The sequence below is a fragment of the Coenobita brevimanus genome, chromosome 101 (assembly GCF_032717465.1).
Source record: "Coenobita brevimanus isolate Jiangsu-jjx chromosome 101, ASM3271746v2, whole genome shotgun sequence".
Taxonomy (NCBI): domain Eukaryota; kingdom Metazoa; phylum Arthropoda; class Malacostraca; order Decapoda; family Coenobitidae; genus Coenobita; species Coenobita brevimanus.
The window spans coordinates 44863592-44879525 of NC_137054.1; the positions used below are offsets into that span (position 1 = coordinate 44863592).

Below are 15934 nucleotides of genomic sequence, written 5' to 3' on the forward strand. Positions count from 1 at the left end.
CAGAGGTTCTGCACTGTGGGGGAGAGAGTGTGAGTTTATAGGCAGTCCCAGCTGCCCGAGTATTTTGGGAGAAAATGTGAAGGGAAGGCACAATTGAACCCAGTCCATCAGAACACTTACGGTAAAAGTATCGATAAAATAATGCTAAAGAAGCAACATCTCTACGTAATGATAATGAAGGAAGGTCCTGCGTAATGGCAGGATTATTGATTAATCTAATGGCTTTATTTTGAATTTTGTCCAACTGCCTCAATGCAACCGCTCCACAACCACTCCGCAGTGGTGAACAGTATTCGATCTGAGAACACACGACTTTTGTATGTTGTGGTCATCTGCTCGTCAGTGAAGAACTCACGAACTCTGTACATAAGTCCCAATTTTTTGGAAGCGTTTTTAGCAAGGGATTTAACATAAGCTGTCCAGCTTAGGTTGGGGTTTAGAGTAACATCTAGGATATCAATTGTAGTAGATATGGGAATACTGACATCATTTAAAATTATGTGAGAGTCTGAAGGATTCTTTCTGTTGGAGAAATTAATGTATTTAGGTTTCTGAGCATTAAATAAGACCAGATTTGTTTGTCCCCACTGATTAATTTTAGAAAGGTCCTGGTTCAGAGAAATTGCTGTGTTTATTTGGGAATTTATAATATCAAATTGTGTAAAGGAGGTACTAAATGTGAAAGAACTATGAAGGGTCGAGTCATCAGCATAAGAATGTATTGGGTTGTGAGTGACAGATAGGAGGTCATTTATATGAATGAGAAAGTGAGTTGGCGCCAAAACTGATCCCTGAGGTACGCCAGCATTTATGGAATGAAACCGAGAATAAATTCCATCTACCATGACCTATGTTTTTCTATTATGAATGTAAAAAGAAATTAGAGGAACCAGTGATGCAAGGGCATAGTGTGACATCTCAGACAATAAGGCCCAGTGCCAAACTCTGTCAAATGTTTTTGATATATCACGTGGTATTGTGTGTGTTTCACCGTGTTGACGTCGTGCATGTAGCCCTTGAAGGTGAGTCCAGTGTCAACGGTGTCGTACGTCATTCCAAAGATCTTAGTGGAAGGTGGGGTGTGGCACACAAACATTGTTAAGTGTAATGTGAGGGAAGTAACTGCATTCATGTTTACTGCAGATGATAAGTGTGGGAATGGACTTGGTAGGGGTGATGAGCCTGTTGCCCTCAACCCAAATCTACAGTCTTGAGGTAGTCCTGATGCAATGTGCTGGCCGTGTCTGCACTGTGATGTGGTTGTTATGGTGATGTCATCTGCATATGAAGCAATGTTTATGGGTGGCTGGGGTGTGGATGTATCATGCATATATAGGCTGAAGAGTATGGGTGAGAAAATGGAGCAACATGGAACTCTGTTAAGGAAATTTACATTCACGATGACTTGCCCTGTAACGGAACATGCTCATCTGTCAGATAAATAGTTGGTCTGCCAGCATTTGGTAGTGTTCTCAATGTTTGCGCTGTATATTCTGATGAACAATTTGCATGGAGGATGACACTGAAGGTTTTACTTATATCAACTGTTGTGAGGAGTGTGCATTGTGTGGGTGTCAGAGAGTTGATGTTTGATGTTCACTGTGCAAGATTAGTCAGTATGGTGCTTGTAAAGTGTAGGGTTCTAAATCCGTGCTGTGATGGAGGGAGAGAGGACATGGGGTGTGGCTTTTTAGAGACTGAGGCATTCATTTCAAAAGATGGTGTGCTACGTAGTGTTGTGGGTCTGTACATAGAAGGGAATGTTGAGTCCTTGTTTGGTTTAGGTATAGTGATAACTGTTTCATGTTTCCAACACTGGGAATGCTACAGTGTGTGTGTATGAGTAGTTTCTGATGTTTATAGGGGCCTTGATGCCATGTGGTCCTAAATGTTTCAGATGCAAGTTCCTGAAGCATTCTAGCCCTGTGCTTGCTGAGTTCTTTGTTTTCTTGATGTTACATGTCTTCTGGAGTGAAGGGGGTTGCATTGTGGTGAAGTGGAATGAACCACTTATGTTTAGGGGCCTTTTTTTATTTATTTATTCTTTTTCCAGATTCAGTGCATGTTGTTCAGTGATTTACGTTTGCGTAGAGGCTCACAAGTATGTTTGTTAGTTCTTTGTTGGAGAGATATGATGGGTGTTGAAGGTGATGGTAGCATGGGTCTTGGTCTCTGTTTGTAATTTAGGGATGCTGTTAAGTATTCTGTAGAGACAAAATGTGAATGCAGAGTTACCAAGTGTTGTTACAAAGGTCTTCCAGTTTTCCATTTCCTTCGTACTAATTTTGTTTAATTCTTGGGGTCCTGTGATGGTGTTGTGTGCATGTGTAGGAAACGGTAGGTGTGCTGAACCAAGTCAGTGTCTTATGACACAGGTAATCTCCAGTGTAAAGCTCAGGCTGTAACATCTTCCGCTGCCTCATGGAATGTAGCATTTGCCTGTGTTGAGCAGGCTGTTGAACTCAGTAATGTGCCTATTAATATTGGAATTCTGCACTGGAGGAAGGCTGGCTGTACTCATCAGTTAATAGAGTTAATAGCTACTTTGCATACTACTGCTGGAAACATATACAATACACACTTACCTTTCCAGCCATTTCCACTGGAGATATCTATGAAAGTACATGGAAGCCTCAAATTCTTTAAAGGGCTCATTGGCCAGGAAGAGCTTGACTTCTGCAGCACATCCAAGGAAGAGCTCCTTCCCTGCTGCATCCAGATTTTCCTTGCATGTTGACGTCAATGATTCATTCAGGATCCCTATAATCTGCCACTCTGATGACTGATGGAAATAGGCACAAATCAAAAAGGGTTCACTAAAAGCACTGTTATTACAGCTCAAAATACAGTATGCAATAATTACATAACATGATAAATTAAGATACGAATTCTTCATCATCAAAAACCCTCCCTTTCAACAATAAATGGGCCAACCAGGATTCGGAAACAGAAACAGCAATGGACAATAGTAAGAAAACCATCAACAGTCCCCTGTAAAATGGACCATTTCTCTCTCAAACTTGGTAGCCCATCCAGTGTGTCATGGGTAATGTCATGTTTATTTATTAGAGAATAACTAATTAGACAGCATTCTGACACACACACACACACACACACACACACACACACACACACCAGTATATACAGTATGTTTCAAAACTTTATTGCCTAACATTTATGGTACAGTACATAGATTCTGAGACAAGCAGCAAAATTATTTCCATATACAATAACATCATGTCCAACACACATTTCTTTAGTAGTAATCACCTTTAGTATGGTAGGAGGAGGGGGTCATTAATCTCAGAAGTTGACAGGTGCCACAGTCAATGAGAACATGCATTGGTGGGAAGAGGTGACATCACAAAGCATCAGTCTCCTTGAGCTCACTGGCATGCTAACGACATAATATTGTGTTGGACTGAGCCATTTTCATGTGTGTGCTTTCCGCCCTTATTCATCATGACAAATTGCAATTTTGCGTGTTTGCCTATCATTGTTTACAATATTCTAAGGATTTTTGTACCTAAAATTTGTCCTGTCTGATATAAATTTTCCCCATGAGGTTTACTACGGTAATAGCTCAATTATCCAACGTAATAGAGCCAAAGGCATGTCTGGAAAGTGAGTTTGTCCAGTTTCTCCCCTGGCCCCCTTTCGTACATAGCCTAACTCTGAAAGCCATTGTAAAAGGCCACTACAGTACATCATACAACATTTGTTCCTGCTGTTTAACACTATCTGGTCAAGCAGACCTATAAACCACAGCTAAGCAATTACCATGGTCAAGCATGGAAAACAATCCTCCTTTAACCCCTTAACCGCGGGTATTGTTTTGGTCTGACTGTCCTCTCCCGCGGGGGTTTCAGCCAAATGTAAACAAACCTTTAAACCTTAATAACCTGCACAGAATAAAGCTAGAGAAAAAAATAAGGTACCATTAGAAAGTACTAACCTTCAGCTTTCCATTGATGTAGGTTTCATGACTTTGTTGACTTTCACAGGACGGGCAGAGCCATTAGAAGTGAGGGGTGTAAAATCACTATTTTACGCCCCACACACTAGTACCAAATGCCAACCACTCTCTCATAATAGTAATATAAACATATATGAACACTGTACATACGATAAACACCCACTCTGTGTTCACTGAGGTAGGTAAAAGGCACTTCACTGCGGCTGCGCCCGCACTTCACTGCGGCTGCGCCTCACTTCACTGCGGCGTCACCCGCTCACTGACGTTTCAGGCCTTTTCATTATTTCTAACTTCTAATATTGTTTTACATATAATCTGGGCAATATGCATTATATTTACACTGCACTTATTACTATATTGCATCACTGTCGCATCACAGAATTACACAAGTGCCGCAGAATTACACAAGTGCCGCAGATTCTCTTATTACAATATCACTTATTATACTGGCCAATATTTACATTTTTTTCTAGGCAAAATATCCCTTATTACTACATTATCCATTATACAATTATTGGTAAAGCACGTCACTGTCGCATCACTGTATATCACTGTCACTTTCAGTATTTACTCAGAGAGTGGTACTCGGCAAAGCACGGAGTCACACAGAGAGCGACTTGGCATCCCAGGCACTGGTGTGTGCTCATTTTTCTCGTCCGAGGCCTCCGTGTGGTGTTATGACATACTCTGCAGCGGCCCTGTGACAACCTGCCGCCTGCTGTAAGAGGCAATTTCACAAGCTGGTGCCGGCTCATGTAATTGCGGCACTCAAGACGGTCAGGTTGTGTGTCAGAGTGTCGCCTCGGGATCAATGCCGTCACCTGACCAAATCGTGCAAGCAGCTGCTGCACGACAGTCTTGGAGAACCGTCTCAGGGATGGTTGCCTTATGCCCCCGACTTGTGTCTTGTAGAGGATGAAGGCGTTGCGCATGCACATATCGAGCATGTGCAGGCAAGCCTTCCTGTACCATCGGGTGTTTCTCCTGAGACAGTCGATTTCACCAATCATCATATCAGACTTATCAACAAGTCTCATGTTGACATTGTAATCAATGACGGCATCAGGCTTCATGATTGGCTCTCCCGTCCTGTAGCTGACCTTCCCAGTTCTCTGCAATTCTCTCTTGTGGATGGTGCTGATCATATTCACGACCTTCCTGTCATGCCACCTGATCGCCAGAAGCTTGTCTGACTTCTTCAGGTGCACATCTCCCTTGGATGAGGATGATGCTTCAGGGAAACTTGGCCACTCTTTCCTATAGCTCCGTACAGCGCCAACAGTGCCAGTGCCGTGTTCAGCCAGGTATTTGGAGAGTTTCGGTGCTGTGTAGTAACTGTCTGTGTACAGCACATGATTACCACCAAAATACCTCTCCATCAGCACTTTTACAACGGAGCCAGAGAAACCAAGGGGGTCTTTCCTGTTCACGTCCATTGTGCTAGCAGAGTAGATGACAAAATCCAGGATATACCCCATCTCACAGTCACAAAGCACAAAGAACTTTATCCCAAAGCGGTGGCGTTTGCTGGGGATGTACTGCAAGAATTTGAGACGTCCTCTGAACAATACCAGGGATTCGTCTATGACGACTTTCTGCACAGGACGGAAAAATCGCATAAATCGATCCCTAATCCTGTTGAGAAAATCCCTCACTTTCCACAGAGGGTCAGTTTGGGACGGGTTTCCATTGTCAGCGAAGTGCAGGTATCCTTGCAGCTGTCGGAACCGATCCCGTGACATATACTTCCCGAATATTGGGATAGAAGTAATGTCATCCACGAGCCAGTACTCCTCCAACTCATGTCTCTTGATATGGGGCATCAAAAACATTAGTGCAAAGAACACATACAGCTCTCTGATCCCGACAGGCAACCACGACACTTGCTTTGGTGAGCCAATAGGTCCCAGCCCTTCTGCTGCACACTGAGCTGCATACCTATTGGTCTCATCGCTGACATGCTGCACGATTTCGTCATCCATGAAGGCCAGGAAGTAGTCCACAAAATCATCTCCTGCGCTGCATGGAAAGGCAGGCTGTATTCCAGCATTTGTCATATCAAACGGCGGATTGTGTGGCAGAAAATCTGCACCGTCAGACCAAACAAATGCATCAACCTTCCCTGTGCGTGGTTCAGTGGAAGTGGCAGGTCGCATTGCACTCGTTTCCCCGTGAGAAGGAGCTGAGGTGGAGGCAATGGGTGAGGCAGGAGGCGAGGCAGGAGGCGAGCGGGAGGGGGGTGAGTGTGGGGGTGGCGAGGGTGAGGGAGCTGAGCGGGGGGCAGGCGGGGGGGTTACTGACCTGGTGCGTGGTGAAACTTGACCCTTTCTTCCCCGCTTATCACCTCGCTTATCGCCCAGCTTTGCCCTCCAACTGCCACGCATCCCCTTTGTTCTAGGCCGGCCTGCCCTGCCTGCACGGCCTGCCTTCCCTCGCTTTGCAGGCTCTGGGAATTCATATTCCTCAGATGATGTAGACTGAGGAGAGGGCAGGGCAGAAGATGAAGATGATGTGAGGGCAATAGGGCTAGGGGAACGGGAAAGTGATGGGAAATGCTTACTAGGGCCTGGTGTAGGAGACGTAAGTCTGCGCTTCACTCCCTTCACACGTGCAATACCAGTTTTCCCCATAGGCGCCTTCCCTTTCCCAGAGTAAGTCGGGGGCGGTGGGGGGAAACAACACGATCACTTTCATCACTGTCACTGTCAATGCTAAAGGGTTCACCACCAATCACTGCAAAATCGTCACTACTTGCTGTAAGTGTATCACTTTCACTGCCACAATCCAGAGTAGTACTTACAGTTTTGTCCAGCTCTGTTCTAATTTCTGGAGTGCTCAACCCCTTCTGCCTCGCCGTCGGCAGTTCCTTCACCGGTGTAGAGGTAGAAGGCACACTAGCACTGATCACTTTCGAGGAGGAAGCGAGCGACGATGAGTCGGGACGGAGCGCCATTCTCACGCACAGAGCTGGACAGATACTGACTGATGCGGGTCAGGGCAGGGGTGGGGGGGGCCCCCTCGGGGTTGGAGGAGGGAGGTGTGGGATGGCTGGCGTGAAAGAACTCGACAGCTACTCTTGCGTGAGACAATTTGCGCACAGGAAAAACGCGCGGTGTTCAAAATATTCACGATCATTCCAGAATGACACCCGCGGTTTGGTCCAGTTTTGTCAATGTCATTCTGGAATGACATCCGCAGTTTGGTCCAGTTTTGTCAATGTCATTCTGGAATGACACCCCCGGTTAAAGGGTTAAAGCTTTCACATCGGGTGTCATGTATACGTGCCACAAAAAAAATGTTTGTGGCCATCAGGTGGCACGTATGTGTTCTGGACTTTTTATATTTGTGCGCCAGTACTGGGGGCCCAATAATGGAGAGACAGGCTGATGAATGAGGATATAAAGGAGCATTGTGGTGTTGATGTGGATGTGATAGGAAGCGTTATGAGGAACACACTGAGGTGGTTTGGCCATGTGGAGAGGATGGAGGGTGAAAGACTGACGTAGAGAGTGTATGTGAGTGAGGTGGAGGGGGAAAGAGGGAGGGGGAGGCCGAGGATGAGATGGAGAGATGGGGTGGAGAGGTATATGAGAGAGGGGGGTGTGAGTTGGAAGCAGGGGAGTGAAATGGCGGGGGACAGGGCGACTTGGAGGCGATTTGTTTGTGGCCACCCCAAACGGGATTGAGGCGTCTGGCAGTAGATTGATAGATAGATATCAGAAGGTGCCAATACTAAGGTGTTGCCATCATGAATGGACTATTTTACTGTCTATTAGTGCGGTATGAGATGGTTCCGCTGCCACAGGAGCCTCTGGTTGCTCTAATTACTACTTGGCGGAACTCCAAAATCACAGTTTTTGACAACTCAAAAACAAGTAATTATTATTATTATTATTTTTCTATTTTACAGTAGATGGGGGGCGCCCATCATCCACCCGCTTATCCCCTACAGGCGGGTTTACATGTACAGACATCACAATTTTGGGCATAGAGCAACGCCGGTTGACGTGTATTGTTGCAAGCGTCTTCCCGCCACCTTTTGAACTTTAACTTATCCTTACTCATCAATGGGACCACCTGGCGACGTGGGGATACTTTCATTTGAAAGAGGAAGAGTCTCATGTACGGTGCAATCGCATAACTCACCCACTACTAGCTTGCGAATTATCTAAGTCACGGTGTCCTTATCTAAGTCACCACTATCACTAAACTCACAGAAAATGCTGTAACTTGCGTTTTTCCACTAGAAAATTACTTATTTCCGAGGAGATGTTTAACTCATGATATTGTAGCCTCAACCCATGACTGGAAGCCAATCATATTTAAGTACGCAATCCTTGTGACTGTGCAGCCAATCAAAACAATACTTTCTCCACACACACACCACCTACGCCTAGTGGCCAGTACTGCAACCAGGCCTACCAGGCGGGATTTGTAGTCTACACCTGTACACCTACCTGCGAGCATCTTCCTTGCCTTTTCGTGTTTTCCTGCTTTTTTTGTGCTTCACCATGGCTGAAAACAATCAAGCAAAGAGTTCTTCATCCAGGAAAGGACTGAAGCAGAAGCCACCACTGAGCTACACCCAGAAAACAGAGCTAATTCGGAGGATAGACATGAAAGTGTTAAGTGAAGTGCTTGCATTTGTGGATATGGCCAAAGAAAAGATCAAAGCACATGATAGAAATGAAACAAGGTGTAATGAACTTGTTTTAAATCTTGATAAAGCTGTTGCCTGTTATAAGAAAATGCACAACAGCCATTTACATCAGTGTCACCAGCAGCTGATCACATGCTATTTAGCCTGCCAACAACAGCTGAGCCACAGCCTGGCCCTTCCCACGGAGATTACAATGACGACGACAGAGCCTCTGTTATCTCTGCAACTGATTTTGAGGGCTTCCTCAGTGAGGTTGCTGGAGAAGAAGCATAATGAAGCAGCAGCATAAGACACCGTAGGCTAGTGTGCCAAAACTGCTACCCGTCTCTCATCGACGTAAGCATTGTCATCAGTAGGATTAAGGTAAATGCTTTTCAATATTGTTTATTATCATACTAGGATATGTTATGTCTTTTAATATTGGAGTAGTTGGAGAGTGGGTTGTGCCTGCAAGTGAATGAGAATAGCAGTGCTCATGTGGATATTTGTGCAGGGAGGAAGTTGGTGATAGTTAATACCCTTTTTAGACACAAAATGATCCACAGGTATACATGGAGAGTGATGACAAGGGTGGGTGACGAACTGAATGAATGGAAGGCAATGATTGAATATGTGTGTGTAGATGACAGAATGTGAAGATGTGTAATGGATGAAAGAGCGGACAGAAACTGGGAGACTGGACTTTCAGACCACCACTTGGTGGTGGTGAAAGTCAAGGTTCAAATGAAATGGGAAAGTAGAACGGGAGGACAGGAGGGAGGGTAGAAAGGCTGCAAGAGGATGAAAAAAGGCAGAATATAAGAAAGGAGTGGAGGAGCGATTGGGTTTGGAGCAGATGGGGGATGTGGAAGGTGTGTGCAAGATAGTAACAGAAAAAAATCTGTGCAGCATGTGAGGTGGTGTGTGGGGTGAAGAGAAGACGAAAGGGGGTACAAGGAACAGCATGGTGGAATGATAAGGTGAGACAAGCTGTGGCACAAAACAAAAAGGCATATAGTGAGTGGATAAGAGACAGGGGCATGGAGGAAGTTGACAGAAGGAAGAGAGAGTTATATGCAGAGAGGAAGAGAAAGGTGAAGAGATTAGTAAGAGAGAATAATAGGAGAAAAAAATGTTCCCCCGAGCTAGACCTTTTTAGATCATATAGCCCTGCTAGATGAGAGGAGGGCACTACCCCTCCCGGCATGGCAGCTACTAGGCAAGGATTGAACTCACAACCCCCCAGTCCCAAGTCTGACACTCTACCACTGAGCCACCCTGCCCCCAAAGAGTCAGAAAAAAGTGGCTAAGGAATTTGGAAAGAATTTGAATGTAAAGTGAAGGGAATTTAAGAAACTATTCTGGAAAGAGGTAGAGTTAGATGGGGCGATAATGAAGTAAGTTGGGGAGTGACAGATAAAAATGATAGATTGTTAGTGCAGAAAGGAGAAAAAGTGAGCAGATGGAGAGAATAATATAACCCTCTCAGGAACAGTCACGCAATTCGTGTTCCATGTGGTTTGTTACAAAGAAGCATGGTCACGCGAATCGCGTTCCTAAGCAGAAAAAACGACGTCAAAACAAAAGTTTTTGGCCGATTTGCGTAACATTTTGGTGCATTCTAGTGTGTGAATCTCTTTCCCGGGGTACGTATTTGGCAACACTGTGACTGCTCTGATGAGACAATGCTTTGCAGAAATATCTCAGTATCTCATGACCAGCCGGGCAGGAGAGTTGCATAGCTGTTAGCATCCCTTTAAAACTGCCATTTTCCCCTTCCCACCCGAGGCAGAAGCCATTATTGAAATACTGTGATTGTACAGTGTTTTTGATTATTATGTGAAGTGATTGTGTCTATGGAAAATAGATATATTGTCTGTAAATCATTGGGGCCCGTTATCAGCTGTTAAGCCTACAGGCAGGAGTGTGGTTTGTCAAAACGGGGTTTCCACTTTGCTTCACCCTGCCCGTAAATGATGTGAGTATTTTACCTTTATATAGTGAAGCCAATACTTATATTTGTAAAACATATAGTGCCTGGATTGGTGAAATCACTGACCTACCATAGCAGGCATTAAGCACGCCATAAAGATATGCAACAGTCGCTAAGGAAACAGGCAGTCACGTACGCCATAAAGTCGGGAATAATAGAGGAAGTTTGGATGGAATCATGTGATAGTGTTTTATATTGCATATGGTATAGTGTGAAATATACATATAAAATAGTGCAGCAAGTGTTCACAGAGAAATATTTCATGCACTGACTGACTTAGCTAAAACATAGTGCATGTGTCACAGACACAAAATATGCCACAGCCACATATACATAAGTACAGTAGAAGTCCGATTTTTCGGCATCTATGGGACCAGGCAAGTGCCGAAATATCAAAATTGCCGAATTATCGAAAACCCTACCCACTCAGTACCTTATATGTTTCGGTGAACACTATCATCATTACTCATATCATTACAAATGTGTTTGGAGAGAGTACTGTATACTGTTTGATACTGTACAATACTGTAATGAATACAGTACTATACAGTGGAAGCTCGATTATCCAGGCTCGGATTATCCAGCTTTCGGTATATCCGGGCCGTGACCCAATGGTTCAGTGGTATAGTAATTCATAGAATTATCCGTACGATAGCTCCGGTTTAAACAGGAAGCATCCAGTTTCTAGGGAGAGAGGCATGGATAAACCAGAGAGAGTCTTGCTCACCCTGCCCCCACCCACACCTCCTGCTCACAACTCGATCACAAGGGTGGTAGGATGAAGTTTGGTGAGGCAACTGTTACTCCTGACGTAGCCTAACCTTGCTTAACTACTTAATAATTTAACCTAACCTGACCTAACCTGGGCTCCAGTTGGGAAATTGGAAAACTAAATCCACTTTTGTGTACGATGAGTTTCATCCATTATGCCCGAAGCAATCGTAGGTACGGCTTAAAGAACGTGATAAAAGAGGAAATCTTTCAGCAAGAGAAGGTAATTTACTACCCTCAAAATAGAAAAACACAGAAAACAAACTGGAGGAATATGAAGTGAATTGGTGAGGTCTTTAGGCTGTATGCTTAGACGAAAAGTAATGGGTTTCCTAGTTTTAGGGAACGAAATGAAACAAGAATGTCTGCTAATCAGAAAAAAAAAATACTCATCTCATGTGTTCTCGTAAGTTAGCATTGAGTTCTGCATTTTTCGTTAGGTATCGCGCCTCCCAACACATTTCGGACCAACAGAGCATTGTTATTTCTTCCTCTTACATTTACTGTTCACTCTTTTGTTCGTTCTTAAGTGTACTGTATGTGTGAAAGAGAGAATTAATATAAACAATAATGCATTCCATTAACCCCATCATAGCTGTCAGCCTCGAACAATGCTTTACTGTACAGGTGTCAGGGATGTTGGGTTAGGGAGAGCTATAAAAAACTGCGAACAATTATGGGAAGGGAACGAAGGTCACTGGTATGTTTTCACGGCCCTCCTCTACCATCTCAAATAGTCAGGCGGCCTGCCACTTCATCTCAGATGTTTTCGTCGATATGTTTAAATGCTAATGTAACATGCACCCTAATTATGAGTAAGTTTCTTCCAATATGCCGGAAACAAACGTAGGTAAGGCTTAAGGAACGTTATGATAATAAGAAAACAAACTAGAAAAATACAAAAACAAACTAGAGAATATGAACTGAATTGGTAAGGTTATTACGCTGTATGCTTGGACGAAAATTTAAGAGTTTCACAATTATAGGGGACGAAATGGAACAATTATGTTTACTAATAAGAAAAAATACTTTCATCTCAAGTGTTCTTGTAAGGTGGCATTCAGTTCCACATTCATTGTTCGATGTCGCTTCCCAACACATTTCGGACCGACAGAGCATACAGTTATTTCTGCTCCTTACAGTTAAGTGTACATTTATTGCACATTCTTTTGTTCGTTCGTGTATGTGTGAAAGAGAGTATTGATACAAACAATAATGTATTCCATTAACCCCTTAAGGCTGTTAGCCTTGAACAATGCTTTACTGTACCGGTGTCAGTAACGTTAAGTTAGGGAGAGCCATAAAAACTGCGAACAATTATGGGAAGGGAACCAAGGTCACTGGTATGTTTATACGACCCTACTCTACAATCCCAAACAGCTCGGCGGTCCTTTCATCCCAGATATTTTCGCCGATATGTTTAAATGCTAAAGTAACATGCATCCTAACTTTATGTTTAAATTCTAATGTAACATGCCCCCTAATTTTCTTTCACGAATCATAACAAATCACAAGATGGGTTTAGGGAGGAGGGGAAAAAGCCAGGTGTACCAGACGAGTCTTTTCACATCTGTAAGAAAAAGAAACTGACTTTATAACTTTGAAAAAATGGTTTCAAGGTCTGCCACGGGAGTACACAAATTTCTGAACTCACGAACATTGAGTATTTGAGGGGGGTAAACATACGCTTTGCTGTAAGCAGTAAAAGCACCTTACCAAATCAGTTCATCCTGATAGTCTGTTATATTTTTCTGATTATTTCTGGGTTGGTAAATAAACATTTCTTGTTAAATCTTTCCCCGCTGTTTTTATCTGTTCTGGTGTGACGACTCTTTGATTCGTTAACGTAATGGCAGAAGACACTGTTCTAATCTAAGTGTTTAAACCTGGCCTAACCTAGCTTAACTGCACCTAATAATGTAACCTAACCTAATCTTCAGTTGGGAAGTTGGGAAACGAAGTCCACATTTGAGTACGATGAGTTTCGTCCATTGTGCTGGAAACAATCGTAGGTACAGCTTTAGAACGTGACGATACTAACAGGGAGGAAATCTTTCAGTAAGAAAACGTGATTTACCGAACTGAATATAGTCTGAAAAATACTGAAACAAGCTGGAGGAATATACATTGAACTGGAAAGGTCTTTCTGGTACTTAAGTGTACATTTACCGGTAAATAAATCAGTGTAACAGTACAGTACTTGTGTTTCCGCCGGATTAATCGTGCTTTCGGATTAATCAGGCACCCCTTATATAGCCCGGATAATCGGGCTATCTCTGTACATGAATATGAAAAATAAAGAAATTAGTGAACATACTGTATATAAATGTAATGGTACAGTAGGCCTACAAGTTCACATGCACTTACCTAAACTTATAGCAGGTTCCTTATTTACATATGTACAATAGAAGGGGTTGATTGGAGTCTGCTACTGCTGGAAGAAGTCCCCAGCACACTCGAATAGTAATTTCAGAGGTATTTCGGTACGAAGTTCACAAAGCATACAGAAGAATCAAGAGATGTCGGCAGCAGCATGGCAACAACTCGGAAGAATGGCGAAACAGATTCTCTTTCCCATGCTAGACTCACTACATGTTTGTCCTCTCTTTATGCTATAGGAGAAAGAGCTAGCCTCTGAGCTTCATGGCAGTGGTAGACTCGTTCCATCACTTTCACTATCTCACTCACTAAGGCGGGTAGCTAGCTGGCGAGCCTCATGGAGAATTTCAAGACTGACGAAAAAAATCGGAGAATCTGCCGAACGATCGGAGATTTTCGTAAATGGGACTATTTCTCAAAACTGCCGAAATGTCAGATTTGCCGGGGAATTGGATGCCGAAATATTGGACTTTTACTGTATGTTGTGCAGCGAATGTTCGTGGAGAAATCTATTGTGTGCACCGCATGTGTTTTAGGCAAATGTATTGCAAGGAAAGAAGAAAATACGTCACAGCCACAGACACACACACACATGCACACACACTCTCTCACACACACACACACACATGCACACACACTCTCTCACACACACACACACACATGCACACACACTCTCTCACACACACACACACACATGCAGACACACTCTCTCACACACACACACACACACATGCACACGCTCACACACTACATAACTTCTCATCTTCAAGCTACTGCCAGCATCTCAACACCTCTGGAGGAAATGAGTTATCCATAATTTGTTGATTTGTATAGTGGTCATGTTAAGTTTCTAAAAGCAATATAAAAAACCTTATGATATTTTACGTGTATACTATGAGTAAAAAAAGAAAATAATAAAACGTAACGGGCGAAAATATGTAGCCGTGGGTGAGGCAGGAAAAGACTGTTTGTTATCTTTCGTGCGGGTGAGGAGGAGTATTCTACGTATGTCATCCAATTACTCCAAAACTATTGGACTTATCGATTTCCCGTAAGAACCATGATAAAGTTTAGTAAATTCCACGTATGTTCATTACCAGAATATAAGCCTTTGGGAGCATTTTTTTGTAGGAAAAAGCAGGGCAACAGACTATGTTTTTTTTTCCTCGCTTGAGGTAAAAGTCAAAAGTGCTCCGAGGAATAATCTCACTTGGTCGGCCAATTACTCGAAAACTATTGGACGTATCGATTTCCTGTAAGAACCAAGATAAAGAGCAGTAAATTCTATGTATGTACAAGACATAACAATGTAATATCTATGATAAAATTTTGTTGTTACGTAAGCGGGAATATTAAGTATGCTGTGCCCGCATCAAGAAAGTGATGCACGGACGTGAGTTCCTGGTAATTTTCTGCAATTTACTTGAAAACTATGAGGCGTATCGAAACCACCTGGTACTCACTAGAAAGCTCGTGAAATTCTGCATAATATTATGCAATAAAAACATAAAGTGTGCAAGAAAAGTTCAGAATGAGAGCTCATTGAATTTTCTTCAAAAATGGCTTTCAGTTTTTGGCTATTTTCTCGAAAACTACAAATCGTATCACAACCGGACTTGTCTCTTTAGAAAGCTGATGAAATTCTCTATCAAAACTTCTAATAACATTTTCCTGTATGATGGAAAGCATTCGAATGATGATGTTGGGAAGTGAAAAGGACGTAACGAATTGTTTATTCACGACCGCCTAATGTTGTTTTATTCGTGTTTTCCTGTTATTTTTTGGTGCTTATCAGGTAGAACAAACATCGACGAATAAGATGAGATAGGTTTCATGGCTGTATACTGATGTTTGGGTGGCGAAAATAAGGAGAGAATACGTGTTACTTGCTGCGTGCGGGCAGCCGGGCAGGGTGGCCAGTCGGATAAAATCGTGAGCCTGAAAACTTATCAAAACTTATCGTGCGCAAGAGGGTTAAGGAACTGTTGAATATAGTGAATGAAAGTAATCTGAGTGTTAGTGGATGGGGAATGGCCAGGAGAAGGAGGGAGGTCAGAAGAGGGGAAGAAATCAGCAAGTTGGATGAAGTGAAGGTAATGAAGAAAGTCAAAATTGGGAAAGCCCCAGGAATTGATGAAGTGTGGTGAAATGCTGAAGCATGGGGGAAAGGTAGTAA

At 43.1% G+C, this 15934-nt stretch overlaps 1 protein-coding gene across 1 annotated transcript in view; it reads right to left on the reverse strand.

The window, feature by feature from the left end:
• Positions 1 to 15934, reverse strand: part of LOC145414965 (G protein-coupled receptor kinase 2-like) — an 854061-nt gene that overhangs the window by 659618 nt on the left and 178509 nt on the right. The window contains exon 5 of the mRNA XM_080284376.1: positions 2586 to 2782. Within this exon, the coding sequence (XP_080140502.1) occupies positions 2586 to 2782 (197 nt within the window). The remainder of the gene's footprint in view (positions 1 to 2585; positions 2783 to 15934) is intronic.